At 39.9% G+C, this 19,167-nt stretch overlaps 1 protein-coding gene across 9 annotated transcripts in view; it reads left to right on the top strand.

The window, feature by feature from the left end:
- PLXNB2 (plexin B2) overlaps nucleotides 1-19,167 on the top strand; it is a 257,923-nt gene that overhangs the window by 184,833 nt on the left and 53,923 nt on the right. For all 9 annotated transcript variants that reach the window (XM_075742895.1, XM_075742891.1, XM_075742862.1 and 6 more), the window contains 8 exons: nucleotides 2,104-2,204; nucleotides 4,352-4,478; nucleotides 6,194-6,344; nucleotides 8,647-8,761; nucleotides 9,489-9,591; nucleotides 10,072-10,173; nucleotides 15,558-15,647; nucleotides 16,807-16,888. In XM_075742895.1, coding sequence (XP_075599010.1) covers nucleotides 2,104-2,204; nucleotides 4,352-4,478; nucleotides 6,194-6,344; nucleotides 8,647-8,761; nucleotides 9,489-9,591; nucleotides 10,072-10,173; nucleotides 15,558-15,647; nucleotides 16,807-16,888 — 871 coding nt within the window. The remainder of the gene's footprint in view (nucleotides 1-2,103; nucleotides 2,205-4,351; nucleotides 4,479-6,193; nucleotides 6,345-8,646; nucleotides 8,762-9,488; nucleotides 9,592-10,071; nucleotides 10,174-15,557; nucleotides 15,648-16,806; nucleotides 16,889-19,167) is intronic.

Genomic DNA, 19,167 nt, shown 5'->3' with positions numbered 1-19,167 from the left:
GAAACATGCACTTCTGGGTTAAGCACGGCTGGGAGATGTGGGAATAGAGATATCAGAACCCTGCCCTGGGAGTTAAAATGGTTTAGAGTTATTTTAAATAAGGTAATAAAGGGCAGGCTAGCTGTGCTGATAGGCGTGCTTAATGCTAAGCTACCTGGCAGATGCAGCCTGCCTCAGCATTTGGAAATTAATTGCTTGGGCTCTGTAAGCACTTGAGCGAAGTGAAAGTGATGATATGGCGGGTGATAACGTGAAGCAGCCTTTGAAAAGAAATCAGATTGAGAGAAATACAGGGAAGAACAGAGGTTAAGAGCCATAGTGAGAAATAAGCTCTTGCTTTCCTCTTTCACTTCTCCTCCCCCTTCTCCTCCCAGCTTCTGCAGTTAATAGTAGTGGGAGGCTTGGAGAAAAAGCTTTCAAAAGTCAGCGCCTTCTTCCCTGCTCTGCTCCTAGATCTTGGGCAGAGAGCAGGAGAACCCCCTTGCAGCTTCTTGGGGGACTTGGAAAGGAGCATGCCACCCCTGCTATGCTCACGCTGGTTCGTTAGAAGTGAACATTGCTGGTGGGATCCCAGGTTCCTTATGGTACGTACCATACTAGGAGGGAAGTGGAAGCCTGTGGCAGTCTCTTTACCATGGTCACTGGCTTGTTTGCTTGTTTTAGCTTTTACCACTCTCTTTGATTAAGAGTGCCAATTAGAAAATCTCTAAAATTAGTTTCTCTTCATTTTGAAGCCCGCTGTAAATGGAGCTGCTTTTTTTTTTTTTTTTAAAAATCCATTAAGTTTACATAGAACTTGCAGAGCTGGCAATCTCTAGGGCTTGTTTCTGCCTGCCAGAATTATGAAATAAATACTTTGTCATAAAAAAGCCATTCACTGGATATTAAATTACTCATGGGTACCAGTTAGTGAAACAGAATGCCAGTAACTCAGCTCCAGTTAGGTAAGAATGTGTGGAAGAGAAAATGCATGAAAGGTAAACCTCTGTATTAATAAATGCAAGAAAACTACCCAATATTGACATTTTGCTTAACTGAGTCAGACTGAACTCTCCAAATGTGAAAGAAAAGGCAAAACTCAGACTTTTGAAGTAGCTTTCTAATTGCCAGTTGTTTTAAATGAAAGCATAAGGTAGAAAAAAAGAAAGCTTACATCTCAGAGTTACTGTTGCTAGACTTTTTGCACTCTTTAAAAGTAAAACATAGTTATGGACAGGAAGATGTATGTCCCGTTCTCCTCTTGCATCATTTCAGCAGCATAACTAAAAGGGACAGTTGTGTGCTGGCTTCTTTTTCTGTGCACCGAAGAAAAAGACAAAATTGTTTATTCTCAGCACCAAAGGAAATCAAAACCAGAAGTCGTATATTTACTGGGGGACTGAGACATGAGAACTGATGATGCTCTTTTCCCTGCTGCTTCCCATCATAGTTATTTCCACTTTCTTTGTGAATGTACTGCATGGTGGAAGGTTATGCATAGATACGTGCAGTAACTCGAAGCGCCTTGGCTCTCTCACGCTTGCAAACTTTCTGAGATGCCTTCTGGCTAGAAGTGCCACTGACGGTCACGTTTCCAACCGATTTCATCTCTGTGCTAGTGATATGGAGGGGAGGATATTTTGTTTAAAAAAAATGATCTAACCAGTACCAGGATAGTCTTTTGAAAGTATGTGTCCTGCAGTAGATGTTTCTTGAATTCAGAGAACGGTTCATGCAGTTGCTGTTCTGCAGTGGCTGCTGTAATGTGGATTTCCAGAAGTAATGTAACTGGAGGGACTGCAAAACTCAATTTTTGGAGACTTGTTCACGATTCTTGATTATAATAAAGTCCTGTGTTACTTTGGCAAGAGATTAAAGAATATTGGAGAGAAAAAGAGCAGGAGAAGTGTGTGAATTTAGACTTTTTTAAGGGGGGAGGGGATAACCACCCTCTGGTTTTGTATGGATTTTCTTAAAATCAAACTGAGCGCTGATCATAATAATACAGGGTCAAGTCTTCTGCTGCCACAGGCAATGGCACCATACAGTCCTGTCCACAAATGTTCCCGTCTCCTTGTGCCTTCTTCAGATCCCTTACGGTTTCCCTTACTTTTGGTTCTCCAGGTGCATCGGCTACCTGTGCAGGACTGCCACAAATATTCGGACTGTGAGAAGTGTACTCAAGCAAGGGATCCGTACTGCGGCTGGTGCGTGAGAGAGGGCAGGTGAGTGCTGCCAGTGTTTTCTCAGGTGCAGGCAGTGGAATAGCTCAGATTTTGACATGTGCTCTGGGTTACTGCTCAACGTAGTGATCCCAGTTTTTTGCACTCAGCCTTATGCTCCTGTTACTGATTTAATTTTATCAGGCAGACATTGATATCAGTCTTCTGTGCACACAAATAAGTCCCTGTTGACTTCTGCAAATTTGATTGGTTTGGGAAAATACATAGATTTCTGCTGGTGCTGAAAATCAGTATACGTCTTCTAACTGCATGTTTTATCACTCTCTGAACTGTACAGTCAAATGTTCTCCCAGAAATTAAGAGTACTCCCTATTTAAAATTCAGAAGATACAGGATATATTTAAGTAGAGCAGGAAAGTGTAAAACAGAGCATAAAAGAAAAAACTGTTCACATCTGAAATAATACATATAGCTCAAATGCTGGTTTTATATAAATACCATCTATCAAGATGTGTAGCTACACTGAACCCTCACCTAACTGTAGGAGAGTAGAAAGTGGCATTTGGCTGACTATCTGCAGAGGTTAACTGAATTAATATTCAAACACATGTAAAATAGGACAGCACTGAACAGCTCCAGAATGTCTCTTCTTTGCACTCTTCATTGATTGGAGTGGCGAGAGGAAAGAGCAGTCCTGCAGCTCTCTTTTTGACTACTAAGTTAATTAACCCCTTGGCATGAGCGTTTGGGAATTCGTGATTCTAAGTACTTGCTGTTGGAACAAAGGGGCTATTTAATTATAGTATGCAGATGAATTTCAGGCTTCTAGCTTCCTGTCTGAAAATGTGAACTATCACATTACCTATCAGCCTGATGTGTAGCATAATATGGAGCACTGCAGAGAAACTTATGCGGTGCATGCAGGTTTATGTAATATACTGTAACTCTTCCAGCCTGGGTTTCAGTTGCTGTGGATGAAACCTGGGGATTTGGAATATACACCTTGAACTCCTCCTGGGCTGCTGTGAGTTGAAGGCCGTGTCATATATCATACAAAAGGCAATTTTCCCTAGATTTCCCTTCAGGTTTCTGATATGACCACTGACCTCAATATCTCGAAGTATTAGTGGTCTCTGAGAACAGGCAAACATGAATTTTTGCATTTGCTAGTATTTATTTCCAATGGGGGGGGGGGGGGAGTGCTTAATTTCTTATGTTTTTCTCATCTGCAGCAAATTGTGTCTCATGATCATACACAGCACCTAACAGTATGGTTAGGGATATGTTACACAGACGTAGACTCTGTATGTAAATGATATCTTTAAGGATAGGGTTGACAGAACTGTGCAGCAACTGCACTGCATTAAAGCCTGTGAGAGTTAATAGTCTTCTGCTACAGCAGCCAGCGATCCTACAGCATTTTCTCCTAAGCTTTAGACAGAATGGAAAGAATACACGAGACTGTCCCCACATACACTTCATCAAGCTTTTGTAGCCACATATGCAGCTTCTGCAATGCAGCATCTCTTCTTTCCATCTTTCTTGTACATGAACTGGGAGAATATCCCAATATTTTTGGTGAGGCTGCACAACTGCTGTTGTCTTCCCATAATGGTAACGATGCCCTGGCGCAGAGAGGTCTTATATAGTGGGAGGAGTTAATTCACTACAAAAGTAACATTTCTAGTGCTACTGTTTCACAGGAGCTCTCCACAAGCCTGTGTGCCCCCAGCAATACTCCTGTATTGCCCTTGTACTCTCATGCCGTGGGTCTCTCTTTACTGGTAACACATAGCTGTCTGCCACTTTACCTGCAGAAGAACTAGACTGTACCCACTCATTCAGGAGTTTGTTATATATTACAGTGAAGATTAATCAGCCTAATTTCAGATGATGGCTTCTGTGCTAAATATTAGTGGCTCTGTATGGGTTTGGGTTGTCTAATCCAAGGTGGTGTCCAAAATATTATAGGTATATGTTTCCCCACTTGCTTTTAGCATCTCAAATCATCAACACTTATTCTATTAAAAGTTCTCTATTAGCAACCTGAATAGTCAATATTAAAGCAAATTCCCAGTCATCTTATGTTGTAATTTCAGTCTCTAATTCTGAGATTGTTGTGTAGTTCAGAGAAAGCAGAGTCCAGCTATAATATTGCTTTGCTTTGGTTTTTGTTCCTGTTTTGTCAGGTGCACGAAGAAGGCTGACTGTGAAACAGCTGATAAGGAGAACCACTGGCTGTGGAGTCCAAGTGGCACATGCATGACTGTCATTAGTGCAAACCCTCTGAATATGAGTCGCAAAAACCCTAAGAAGGTATGACAAGAAAGTGCTTTCCCTACATGTTCTTAAAGCACATTGATGTGACTACGAGGAAGAAGAATATCTGCATTTCTTTATGCACAGTGGTGACTAGGAATAGTTGCCAATAGTGTTTTGGGTATCTCGGTCTCTGGCATTTCTCTTGCCTGCTTGTTTTTGCAGGTTGCAGTTCATGTTTTCTTCTAAGAAATGCTCTTTTTGACCTTCTCTGTAAACCAAAATGATGCACTAGTATGGATGATAAAGCACTTATCTGAGTATTATGAGAGTGTTGCACAATGTTGTATAACCCATAAAAAGTAATTGATAGCGGAGATTTCATGCTGCCCTTTCAGCTTACTTGAGCATAAACTTAAGTAAGCAGCGAAGCCATAAGCTGTTGCTTTAAAATCAGCAGTGGATTTGCCTACACAGCGAAGTCTGGGTACATGGAGAAGGTAAATTGAACTTGCAAAATGACTCTGTGGCAACAAAACTGAGTGTTCAGAGTGTGACCAGAGTGTCATAGCTTGCCCTAACTCCAAATAGAGCATGCCATTGCAGACTGAGGGCTTCCTGGGGGTGCTCAGCAAGTTAAATCAGTAAAATGGCTTTTAATCCCTCTTAATCAGAACGAAAGAGACTTTTATTCAAGTTAGTTTAATTCCATTCGTAAATGATGTAAACAGCATTGTATTAAAGCCATTTCTATGTTGAATAAAAATGTTAGTAGAGTGTAACTAGTCCAGTTAAAATCCACACCTTCTCTTAGTTCAGATCTTGTCAACTTATGTTGACAAGTCTGTGGTGTTTCACATCAGCATCTGAGGCCAAAATACCTAAAAAACAAAACCAAACCCAAATGAGCGTCTACGTGCTGCCTGTACCATCACTAATGCCACTGTCTCCTCATGATTCCTCTACTCACCAAAAACCATTGCAGCTCATAACATAGTGGACCGGTTTCAGTGTGAAAGGGATGGTTGTCATTTCCACAGGCAATACAAACTGGAAAAAGTCAGACTATATAATTAACACACCCGAAGCTTTAAACCAAGGACAACATCCAAAATTTCTTTTCAATTTTTTTGTCTTTCCTTGCTAAGTTTTCCAATTTTATTTTGCTTTTAGTTTCTCACATGTACCCTGTATTGATAATTTCCTTGAGGAGGTTAAGATATCACCATCACTCTTTCAGAAACCTTTTTTCAGCAGTAATGATAGATCTCTGCGTGTGCATTGAGTCTTGAGGAAGGCACTTTTCTGTTCAGCCCTTTGAAACTCCAGCTTTTCCAGCCCATCCAGCCTTGGTTTCATTATTCACTAGTAACACCTAAGGTTAATGTAATTTTAATTAAGTTTGTCAGGATTTAAGTGTTAACTACTCTGTTTACTGTTGCTGAACTGGATGCTGAGGACAAGCATAAAAGACTCTGGGTGTGTCTGTACAGACATTTTTGTTCTGATCTAATGCATTGACAGGACAAGAGGGTTTTGTACCAGCCTAATTCAACATAGACCCAGCCTGGAAAAATTGGTAGAGATTTAAGAAGAAAAGATTAGCAGATGGGAAGACATAAAAATTGGAAAGGAGAACCATCTTCTGTGATACTAGCCAAAATATCACTAGCCAAAAACAAAAGAGCCGTTGAAATTCTATGGCCATAAATCTTACTGGGTCTTGGTTTGCTTCTTTTAAATATTTTACCCTTCTTAAATTTTGTTTCCAGGTGGAACTGACTGTAAGTCCATTGCCAACTTTGAACAAGAGTGACCAGGTTTTGTGTACATTTGGTGAAACAAGCCATTACGCTCAATTAGAAGAAGGGGTTATTATCTGTGATCCACCCGATGTAATTCCTCCGACACCAAAAGGCCAAGGTAAAGAAATATTGCTGCCCTCCATCTATAATAAGAGGAAAACCAGCTGCTTCTTATGTGATGCTCTTATATGAGCTGCATATAAGTTTTTGTTTTTTTTATCTCTTCCAGTCTCTTTCCCCAAATAGTCTATTGCTGAACTCTGTCCAGTCATACATTTTAAAAAAAAAAGTTTGCTTAAACTTTTTCCATTGCTGTATTTACAAGCTGTAGCATTCCCAGTGTTTCTACCAGGAACCTGAAACAGGAGCTTGGCAGGGGCATAGACACGGAGCCCGAGAGGTGCTATTCTGTGTCCCAAACAAACAAACCCCAGCTTCTCTAATCTTACCCTAATCACTCCCAAGTTTTGGGGCCAGAAGAGCCGCATGTGCGCTTCAGATGTGAAGTTTTTCATCTCTGATGTCTTAGTTTTGCTCTAGTCAGCTGTAGTTCAGTGGCTTGTTTTCTGTTCTGTGTCACAAGGCTGTCCTTTCTCTCATAAAGCTTTCTGCCTTTTCTACTATGTGCCCTCCAGCTTCTGCAATAGTAAGTCCAGTGGAAAAATATGTGATCGTATAATTACAGGCTGTATCATTGTTCTGAACCACTGATTATATGGTTAAGGTCTGTTACCAACCATAATTCTTGTGCTATTTCCTAGATGGTGCTTTATTCATGCTTTAAGTTCATATATCTTGATGCATAAACACATGGAATAAAACTAATTACATAGCACTGTTTCTTATGTATCAAGTTTAAAAAAAAAAAAAAAAACAAAACAAAAAAACCCAAAAAAACCCAAAATGGGTGCTCTTGCAGCTTGCAGAAGTACCCTTGAGGATAACTCTTTTATATGTATCATAACAGCCATGAACTGTCAGAGCAGTACATGGAAGCACTTAAAATAAGTTTTAATTCTCCAGTTTTAGTTGTAGGAAGAGTAATGATGTTAAAATCTCACTCTTAAATTTTAAACTCGCTGGGGTGTGTCACAGTATCAGATTCTGCTAAGTGTTAAAGCAGCACTCAGTTACTTAGGGCCAATTCACATTCCTTAAATATTTTGTAAAGCAGGACATAAAGTGACTGGGTTGGTAAACATGACCTCTTGATGTCTTCCAGCATAAAATGTGAGACTAGAAGCCTGCCAGGCATTGCATTAGAGTAACCATGTGACCTAGAAATAATACACCTCTCTGAGCTGGTTGCATGGGGTTCCATCTGAAAGGATGCTCAAAAGTAATATAAAGATGTTCAGAAACTTGACAGACACTTCAGCAGAAGGCAGATGGTTATGAACACAGGCGGTGGTTCCTGGCAGCATGTGACAAAAGTCCTGAGCCATCCACTTACTGTTAAGTAACCCTACTGAGTTTGGGAAAGTCTGGGTAACTTTAGTTGTGGTTCATTCCAAAGGGAATAGGACATTTCTAGAAAGGAAGGATGCTTTTTCATAGTCCAATTGTTAGGAAATCCCCTGACATTCCTACCGATCTGAAATATTCAAGGGGACCCTGTGCAGGCAAAGGTGACTTCACGCCAAGCATCTTTTTCAAAGAATCTGTTCAAGGAAAGCAGAGTTTGAAATTGCCCAATAGCTTGTGAAATAGCTTGTCACAAGGGCTTAATGATTTCTGCAAAAGGTATTTCAGCCAGCTTCGCTGAGGAAAGCACCCATTTCTGAAGATAAATTTTCCACTTTTAGTTTAGTAATGATCCAGACAAGAAGTACATTTGTGGAGAAATCATGTACGGCAAACTGAAGATCACAAATGCCTGTGGTAACATAGCGTTGCAGGCACTGTTGGGCATTAACCACAAAGATCACTTGCTTTAATTCACATGACGATGACAGTTTTAATCCACAAATGAAACAAGTAATTTTACATGCAGACATATTCATATTTAAGAAAATGTTTTATTTAAAATGACTGTTCTCATGCCAGTTTTCATCTGTGTTCAATTATCTCCTTATTCAGTTTTCCTTATTCTTCTAGACTCTTTAAAATTCTAGCATGATGAGAGCATGCTGAGAAAAACTTCCATAAAACAAAGCTATTCTGTAATTTCGCTTATTCCCTTTATCCTATCTCTGCTTTTTTTCTGACAACCATGTGCTAAAAAATTTGCAAAGCTTAAAAAGACAAAACAGAGCTTATAGATCTGAAGTATAACAGGTCGTGAGATCCAGAGTGTCAACAGTATAGATAAATATTTGCTTATGTCCTGTAAAATAATAAAAGTATTATCATTAGTATCATTCAGCTCAAGAGCTAAAGAATTCAACAACCACTTAGATTTTTTTTTTCTTTTGTGATAGATCATGTTTCAGTTCCACTTCAGTTAACCTTTGGAAATAACAAGATATTTTTTGCATCACATACTTACCCTTTTTATGACTGTGAAGAAGCAATGAATCTTTTTGAAAATCAGCCGTAAGTATTTCAGCTTCTTAACTTAGGTGTTCAGATCCTGTAGCATGGTGTTTCAGGTAACTGACAGTTGAGTTACTCAATCATTTCATAATGAAGCCTTTGGAAATCTCAAAATTTGCCAGTGTCAGTCCTTTTCCTTACATTTTAATGGAATTGAAAAATGGTCGAAGGGCACCAGGTAAGCTGGTAACATAAACCACGTGGAATGTGGAATATTCATGAAACGTATAATTAAAGGCCAGTTCATTGGATTGCTATTGCAGGTTTGCTCTGTGGACATCTGCTTCCCTACTTGCTCCTTCAAATGTTAGATTGGTGCTTTGGGTTGCAGTGCATTCAAATTGGATGATCAAAGCTGATTCTGCCCCCATCATCTGCCCTGCTCAAGATGTTGCTGAGCCAGTGCAGGCGCAGCCCGCTCAAGCCCCACTTTGTTCCATCTTAGGTCAGAAGGCTGATCAAGATCATTTCCAGTCCTCTCAGACTTGATCTCAAAGTTTGTGTGAGATGCTGTGGATTTCTGATCCTTGTTCAAATATTTAAGGGAGAAAATAGCTTTTTGGGGTTCTTGAACTGTTCTTACTATGAAGTTTTCAGCTTAATATAGTAAGGACGCTGTAACAGATTGATCTACCCTCCATGAATAAAGATAGAATTTCATTTAGTTTTTTTGTCAATGGGGGAAAAAGCCTGACAGTTTGTCATGACTATCATGTTATATTTGTAGATGCTATTCTTGTGCAAGCAATAGATGGAATTGCCAGTGGGACTGGAAGAGACATATCTGTGAAGAGTCCTCTTCAATACAGGATGTGATTAAACAAAATATGGTAATGTTTAAAAATAAGATTATTAGATTTTTATTAGAACACAAATATTTTCTTTGCTTTTTCTCTTGTATCAGATGGTTGAATTAGGGATTTAAAATTTATTCTAAAGTTAACTCCAGAAGCGTAGCTTTTTTTTTTTTTAGTGACAGTGCGGGGGTGGGAATTTAAGGGTGTGACTGAGGAGGGGCAGTGAGACTGATGAACTCCTGAAAGGAGTAAAAGGATATTTTTGTTCCTTTTACTATTTTGCTTCAGTGGGAGGAACAGGATTTCAAGGCTGGGAAAGATAATCACCCACAGCTTTGACATATGCTGCAGTCATTTTTAGCATGTCTAATTTGAAAGGGTGTAATCAAATCTGTCACTGTATTTTAAGCATGAAGTTCTTCAGAACAATCATTCCATTGTCCGAAGGCCATTGGAGCTTGTTGTGATAAGACTTTTTATTTGGAATAATATATAAAATGTTTCTCTCCCCAGGAAGAAGAATGCCCGCAGTTTCTAAACCCTAACCCTCCAATAATACCTATGGAGTACCGAACAACGGTGTATTTTGAGGGAAGATATCTAGCTTATTATCAGGTAAGCAGATTAATTCAAAGCTACCTGTCACTTGAATTCCACTTAAACTGCAGCCACACCCCTAAACTAAAGCATTAGTTTGTGTTCCTTGGAGAACCTGCTTGTAATTGTTTTTAAAGAAGGAAAAGAGCTACGCATTCAAGTTTGTTATAATATTGGTTACTGTGGTAGAGTCGTCACCATGACAGAATCAGAGCTGGAGAAAAGATTTTAACTACTAGATGTGTTTGGGGGTTTTTAAAGACTGTAAGTTGGACCTACTGAAACACTTAGCAAATATTTTTCATCTAATGAAATGAGAGGAGATTTAGGAATTGTGAATGTTCGGTATCTTTTTTCTAATTAAATACTCGCTTTTTTTTGATTCTAGAATGACATCACTTGGTGTGCTTAATTCATTTTTCGCTTGTCAAACAAAAAAATGCACTCAGAAATCAAATGTTTCTTAGTTTGGATAAAGCAGTCTTTTTCTTTTTTCTTTTTTTCTTTTTTTTTGTGTGTGTGTGTGTGTGTGTTTGACCATCAAACCAGAAGATCAGGTATTTTCTCAGCTGTAGCAAAGACTTCTCTTTCTCAGTACTTGCTTCCAGAAAATAAATTACAAAGCTTCTTAGAAGCCAGAGTTTGACTCCAAGCTTTTAATTGTTTTATAATCTAGACAATGCATAAAATGTTACTGTTTGTTTGATAAAAACGAAGCTTAAAAACCACTTCTTATTTCTTAGTTTTGTGCTTAGTTTCTATTGTGTGTTTCTGTGTTGTCTTTGTGTAGATGCAAATTGATGATAGATATGCTGGAGATGGCATCAATTGCTTTAACTACCAGCCATCTATCAAGGGAAAGAAGGCTCTTGTTTTTTGAGGGGTTTTTTTTCTTTGCCAAATTGAAGTACTGTATAGTTTACAAAGTCCTTCTATCACTTCTACTACACCTGCCAAGGGATGGAAAGAGTAAACAAGTCTGAAGAGTAACAATATAAGAAGGGTATTCAGAGAAGGGTAAAAAACAACCCATAAGCACTACAATCATATGAACACCTTGCTGTGTATCATTACACTATACGTATATCAACCATGCTATACAGACGTGTTCAAAAATGAATATTTTTGCTTGAAGACCTTTAAAATATATGTAAACAAAGATAAGCAATTTGGTGAGTTTGATCCATTCTCCAAGATGCCAGAATTGATCCCTGGTAGGTGTGCAAGATGTGCAACACAGCACTTGACCTAAAGGCCCCGGCTCTCTTTGCTAAAAATGGCAAAGTAGTCCATAGAATTTACTCACATTTCCTTTGTTTAGCATTGTGAAGAGCTGTTTTTCTGCACAAGAGGAAAATCTTTCCCTGCTCCCTTGATATAAGTGGAAGAGCCCATTCTCTCTCGAGAACAAATTTAGGACAGATGCATAATCTAGATGTGCTGAATTTGACTTCTAGAGGACCCTTTTCCTGCAAGGAGGAGAAACAGCAGCAGGAACTCAAAAACTCCTTCATCTAGCTTATCATTCTGTGAACAAACACTTTAATCTTTCTGAACTACAAGTAGAGAAAAGGGAATGAAAATGCTTCTGCCCTTTCTTTTTCTTTCTGTGAGGTATCAATTACATTTAACAAAGGCAGACACATCCTGTGGATTGAATGCTTAGTCATGGGTAGCAGTGTTTAACAGTTTGCCTGCAGACCGGACCTACTATGCATTTATTTAACTTGGAACTGGGAAGGCTTACAAGGAATTCAGGTTTCCCTAAGAAGTAAGATGAATGCATAGGCCCTAGGCTGGAAAAATGCTGGAGAGCAATGCGTGTCATATGATGTCAGAATAATTTTTCTTAGGTGAGGGCCATGTAGGAACATCATCTCTGTCATGGGAGCAGCCCCATATATCCTGGTACAGAGGTGCATTTTTAAGCCAAAATAATAACGCCTTCAGTGCCAGGACTTGAATAGGCACACACAGTGACTACAGCTGTATACACAGACCTCTAAGTGTATGTGAAAACAGACAAGTAAGGCATGAAATAGTTGTAATTGTGCAGGCACTCATGCCTGTGGGGTCATGCTCTCCAAAGCAATAACTTCAGTTACTAAAAGTTCATTTGAGTAAGGGCATAACTTACACTCAGCCTTTGGTAAACATCTCATGGAGGGCAGGGTAGCTCAGGAGAAGCCATGGATGGATATTTTATAGGCGTTGGCCTGCAGCCCAAAGGCAAAATAGCGTGTGGCTTCTCATGTGGAATGATTTTGCCACAGGATGTGCTGGGCATTACAGTGTGTTTGGAGGTAGCAGTCCTGCAGCTATGAGCACATTTAAGGTCTTTATTGAATAGAACGTTGGTATATATCCATTTTCCTCCTGTTTTCCTTGCCTAAATTCTTGCTTAGAAAAGTTGATCAGCAAGAATGAATATTCTGTTGTCAGTTTGAACTACTAGCTCTATTATCTTGGTTTAATCTGTGCTTTGCTTTAAAGGGTGATGCACAACCTACCTAATTATGGGTAACTAAGCGCACTAGCCAATATGCATATAAGCATCTCTGTAGGTGGAGAGTAGCAGTGAAGGTTTGGGATTACCCAGTGAGTGGGAGATATGGACAGCTTCTAAAACTGCTATTGCAGAACTGACAGTGAAAGAATATGCTCACATTTTTTGTATGCGCCTCTTTAACTTGCGAACATTTACAGTACAATTAATAAATCTCCTCGTGAGGGCTTCTGTTGGAGGGAAATAGACTAAAAGAGGAGAAGCTATTGGCTGTTTTTCTGCCCCTCCTGCCTCTGAAAGAATTTCAGTAGGAAGGAGAAGTAAATCCAAGCTGTCATCATTCTCTTGGGAATAGCCTCATCCAGGACAGGCAGGTAAGAGGAAAGTTTAGTACTGATCAGTCAGATTGTGTGAAACTTCTGAGAGGCATTCTCCAGCTGAGTCCTTGAAAGATTGGCACAGTAGAAGAGACAGATGTATCAGCATCATAATAAGCTTATTAGCCCTCCAAAGATTTTCATTAAAAATAATTTCCCGTTTGGATTTGTCTTTGTCATGTGTGTCTGATGTGTAACCCACTTCCCAGTGTCTGCTATATGTCTCTTCTTGCACCCAGACTGCTGAACGTGAGCTCTGTGGCCTTCTGCTCGAGAGCCTGGTGTAGCAACTCCTGATTTCAGTTTGCTCCAGGTGACAGCTGTCATGCACACCAAAGCTCCCCTCCTCTCCCCGCACCTTCTGTTAAGCGTGTGGGAAAGCCTTATGCAGCAGCAGCAGCGGCAGAATTTGAACACTTTTGAAAAATATATGATATACTGAAATGTAGAGTAGGGAAAGCGAGGCAGCATTCCTCAAAGAGATCTGTAAGGTGCTTTAAAACTTGAAGTATGTAGACGTTTTGTGTAAAGGAGAATGGGCTGTAAAACTTTCAGAAAAGGCTTTTCAGAACTCAGTCAGTAGCTTATTGTCTATATGCAGATTCTAAGAAGGAAGAAGTAAAAGGTCTATTCCCCTCTATAACGTAAACCTCCCAGAGACTGTAATCAGGCCCTTTACGTGGTTAAAGAGTGTCCTTCTCAGCCCCAAACCTGGGCTCTTGTGTCTGCTACCCAACCTGTCTGTGAAGGTGCAATAGGAAAAGGTTTCCACTGCACTGAGTAGATAAACCTAGTGGCCCATGAGTCACCAGTGATTCTAGCATTGAAGGAGTAGCTGCAAATAAATAGGATAAGATCCTCATACGCGAGGCATAGATGACAGCAGGAGACAACTTACTAATCCTTGGAGCAGGAGAGAGGAATCGAGTAACTATTATTTTTTTGCCATGTACTCCAAGACCCAAGCGGTTCTGGACAAAAGCAGGGACTAGTTCTTTATATCCAGAAGGCATCAAAGCAAAGTTCTTATGAAGCCAATCCTATCCTGGGCTGCATCTGAAGAAGTGTGGCCAGGAGGTCAAGGGAGGTGATCCTGTCCCTCTACTCTGCTCTCGCAAGACCCCACCTGGAGTACTGCATCCAGCTCTGGGATCCCTAGTACACGAAAGACATGGACTTGTTGGAGCGAGTCCAGAGGAGGGCCACAAAGATGATCAGAGGGCTGGAGCACCTCTCCTACAAAGACAGGCTGAGAGAGTTGGGGTTGTTCAGCCTGGAGAAGAGAAGGCTCCGGGGAGACCTTTTTGCAACCTCTCAACATATAAAGGGGGCTTATAAGAAATTTGGAGAGAGACTTTTTACCAAGGCTGGTGGTGACAGGACAAGGGACAACGGTTTTAAAGTGAAAGAGGTTAGGTTTCAGTTGGCTGTAAGGAAGAAATTGTTTTTCTATGACGGTGGTGAGGCACTGGAACAGGTTGCCCAGAGAAGTTGTGGATGCCCCACCATTGGAAGTGTTCAAGGCCAGATTGGATGGGGCTTTGAGCAACCTGATCTAATGAAAGATGTCCCTGCCCATGGCAGGGGGGTTGAACTGGGTGATCTTTGAGGGTCCCTTCCAACCCAAGACATTCTGTGATTCTAAAAAGGTGAAGGTAGTCTTGTCCCCCAGTGGGCTCTGATTTCCTAAGTCTTTCACAACAATACTACCTGAAAATATCCTTGCTACTTATTTCTTTCTCTGGTTCTTCTGGCAAAGCTGTTTGCACAGCTGTGCTGTGGGCCAGAGCAGGAGAATGACCTAGCACAGAAACAGTGTCATGGGGTGATGTGTTTGGTTTTTAGCCAGCTCAGTTCCTTGATTGAATCACAGAACAACTGAGCTGAGAGTTTTGCCAGTGTGACACAGATTGGTATGTGCTGCAGCCTAAAGGCAGGAGTGAATGGATTTAGGGCTAGAGGAGAAGAGAGGGGGAAGAAGGTGTCTAGGAGGCAAGAATACCCTTAGCTGGTGCTGCCATCAAAGACTGTCCTGTGAAAACACAGCTGGAGTCATGGTGAGGCAGGAGAAACAAAGCCAGTAAGGTATGAGATGTGCATTCCAGTTTCCCGTGTAATTCTTGGATTCCTATTCTGCCCAGGATCCCTACAGAGAAAACCTTAAAGGGCAGAATTCACACAGCTCTGTTAATAACACATCTGATGTGTGAAGCCATCCAGTATTCACATCTCTTGGCTCTTTGTAATTGTTCCCTGAAATGGAGTGCTAGGTAGGTTCTTGCTTTATTTGTACTGCTGTAGTGCTTCCACCTTTAACGGCTGTTGGAAGGGTGCAGCAAAGCAGCAGATTGTGCCAGCTCGACGTTTCACTAGCTTTGTTTTTAGGAGATGACTTTAACTGGTTAGCCTTCTCCATTTGGTCTTATTATTTCCAGTGCTGAACAGGATATTGCCTAGTGATATTTTATTACGCCTCGTGATGCTGTACGAATTTTAAGCTGAACTTTGCTCTTCCGTAGGATAAAAGATTTGTGGTTGGAAACAGCCAATTTGAATTTGAAGCTCCTGTTGATGAATCAGATGGACAATTTTCATTCATGAGTAAAGAGGTAAATGCAAAGATATGATTCACCTACCAAATATATTCAGTTCGTATAGTTCCAGTGTCCACATGTGTCCAGAAATATAGGGGTAATATTGGTTTCACTCAGAGAAGAAAGTCACCTCTGATGGAGATTCTCCTTTGGTAGTAGCAGTCAAAGAAAGCTCAGAGCTCCTGGGGTCTCCCCTCAAAGGTCTCGATCTTTCTCCTTGATTTCTCTATCTATGCAATCCATGGATTCATTGAACTGTACCTGGAGGAATTCAGGACCATTCTTTTATTCTTCACTTTTTCTACAATCTGGTGAAATCATTGAAGATAAAAGATGAGAATTTCAGAGCTCTCCCTCTCCAATTCATTATTTTACATCTGTAAAAATGGGAATGGTAACAGTATGTTGCTGTTTGAGTACTTACTAGCTATGCTTCTTTCACTTTGATTTATTTTAAAGAGAAAGGAAATTATATTTTAAAAAAAAGTCTATTTACCAAGCTCAAAGTTGGAGTCACAAATGTTATGCTGACTTTAACCTTTAAGTCTTATAAGCTAACAGAGGAGTTTTGAGAACTAATTAGAATTTATGCAGCATTTGAACGTAGCACAAAGCATTTGCTTTATAAAGCCACTGTATTTTTCTTTACTTTTTTTCTTTCCCACCGGTTGTTATTGCTGCTGTCTTTCAACCTGAGCAGAAGCTCATGTCTTGGAGCATGTGAACCTTGTGCTTTGGCTCTAACGAGGGGGTTGCACTACAAAAGATGCAAGAGATTTCCCCTCCATGTGGTGCGAGTCTGCCGTGTCCACAGAAGTAATGGGGCCAGATGGTGTGGGAAGGGAGAACTCAGCAGGGTCAGCAGCTATACTTACTGAATCTGAACGGTACCTTTGCTGCTTGGATACTTATAACCAAATGTAAATTAAATTAATGAAAAGCGGGTATTCAGATATTGCTGTCCCTTGGTACTTGGAAATTCTGATTGTGAACGATTAGGTTCATTAAAACATTTTTTCTATAAATGTATTTCGCCAAGATGAAAAAAAAAGACCATAAGTTTTGGGATAGTTTCTAAAACTTCACAGCCCTGATTATTGAGAATCATAGAAAATGCATAAAATAACCTTGCCAAATGAAGGTATAAATATCTCTATTGTGGCACCTTTTCCAGTTCTCCTATAGTGCAAATGAGACCCTACGACTTAACTTATCCATAAAAACAGATGAGGTCAAGATTGACAGCAAACTGATGGGTAAGTATGAAATATGGGATTAAAGGGAGGTTAATTACAGTAAACAGAAATTTATTCCTTCGTAATTTGGAGTCACGTGAATAAGAATGTTACCTTTGTAGATTTTACTGATTTGGGTGAAACAATTAAATCTGACAGATCAAAAGTTACTAATACTAAAGTCATGAATTAAACGTCAGTGTTGTATATATTAAAGACTGTTTTAAATATGCTACCATTATTTTCAGGTTTTCTTTTGCTCTGAAGGGCAATCCTAATAGCAAAGCTTCACAGTTCAAATGTACTTACGTAGTTTGATTTTATTTTTTTTCCAGTGGCCATTTCCCTTCCCCAATGAACTTTCTCCCTCCAATAGGAGAAGGGGGATCCTTTTTGCTGTCACTTATATGGACTTCAGCTGAAACCTCAACTTTCAGCTGTGTCTCAGCTCAGACAGGTTCTGCAGTCTTTACGATCAGCAATACACAGAAATATTCAGTGTGCTTACAGCTCGTTACTTTATTCATTTATTTCTATGGCAACAAAAAGTACATTAAGTGGTTTATAGCAGAAAGACTTGGTCTCTGATATAAATTCCTTCATAAATATAAATTTCTTTATTTCTTTCAACATACAACAATGAAGCAATTATGTCTGTGACCCTAGTGCTGAGATGAGGAAGCTCCATCAAAATCAGTGGAACAGTATCTGGGAGCTGGGACATACCTTACACGCCTTTGGACTGAAGTCTAAGGCATAATCTTGCAAAAACTGAGGCAACACACTTGTTACTTGTGTGATGAGTCAATCAGGAAAACTAATACTGCCCCCAAGTAATTTCCCCTGCAGATTAAATCTTCAGGCCATATTTTTCCATCTGTACAATATTTAAATGTATTCCTTTTCTTATTGGCAGCATAGAAGTACGTTTTTAGAAGATTTTCCCTATGGCTCTGTGTGCCGGGTTGAAAGCACTTAAAAGAGGACTTGGCATAAATGTTACGAGGAGGTCATATTACAATCTCACACTGTCTTAATTTCCATTCCAAAGACTGTGGTGTTTAAAACTGCAGAATTTTGACCAAATATTCCCATCATCTTTTTTTCCAGTCTGGGAAAAACATAGATAAAAGAAGTAGCTAAATTATTAAAGAAATGTTATCATTCAAATTGAAATATAGAATCCTTGCAAGAGAGGAATTGAAAAATTATCAACAAATGTCTCTTTTTATTATAAAATGGATTTTTTAAAAACCAAATTCTCTGCTGCTTTTAAATTTCTTTGCCATACGAAATCCAGAGTGAAATGTTTTTTATGCATCTTGAAAAGATTTGGCTTTCAGTATATGGTTGCTGCTGAGAAGCACCTTTGAACCTGCCAGTGAAAGAACCCTTTCTTTGTGTAACACTTAGTGAATACTAAGTTACGATAGCGTTTTTACATCTCAAGCCATCAGGGGTTCTGAACAGTATGAAATCCAATATATCCCTTTTATCCTTTGTCCTTTTTATCAATGATTTCACAGCTGGTATCTCAAGGTGATGGATAAGAGTCTGAATCTAATGAGTGGCTTGCTGCTGGTACATTTAATGAGCTGATCAGTGAACAGGGGGAGCATTTAATGTTTTAAGGCCATAGCTTTCTCTGTTGCATTTGTGCAACTGGATGTAAGGGACGTCAAGATGTTGTAACGTTGACATTGTTTACTGAGGGATGGGATGAAAATCCCTGTCCAACCAATGCAGGATAACAAAGTAATTCAGTAAGCGTATTGTCATGCTGTATCAGGTGGCCGTGCAGCAGCCTGGGTGGGAAATGCAGGGTTTAGGAAGGCAAGGGGAAGATTTGTTTAACAACATTACCTGCTCAAGTCCCTGTGCAGTAGCAGCCTTTCAGAGTGCTGGATTAAGAAAGCAATCTGGTTCCTGCAAAAGCAATTTGCAGCGTAGACACAAGGAAACTTTTCCTTGCTGCTGCCCACACCATCTCTTCTGCTTATAAAAGCAAACAGCAACGTATCAGGGCTGCCAGTCTGGTGCTTTTCCCCAGCATTACGTTCACACCCAACAGTCAGAGTGAATAGTTAACACACAAACTGTTGAAAATACTGCTTGGGTTATATTTGTTGCTGAGTGACTTCTGTATTGATGTGCTCAGTATATGAAGCAAATGATACTACTCCTGCTTTGTGCTCATCGATTCCTTGAGAATTCAAGATAGGGGTTCAATCAAATGAATGCTTTTTCTCATCGATTCATTCTTAAAAATGCCAAAGTCCGTTGGCTTTGCATACACTTCC

This window comes from Balearica regulorum, chromosome 1 (genome assembly GCF_011004875.1).
Source record: "Balearica regulorum gibbericeps isolate bBalReg1 chromosome 1, bBalReg1.pri, whole genome shotgun sequence".
Lineage (NCBI taxonomy): Eukaryota > Metazoa > Chordata > Aves > Gruiformes > Gruidae > Balearica > Balearica regulorum.
The sequence above is the reverse complement of the archived record's forward strand: the minus strand, read 5'-3'. Positions and strand labels throughout refer to the sequence as shown.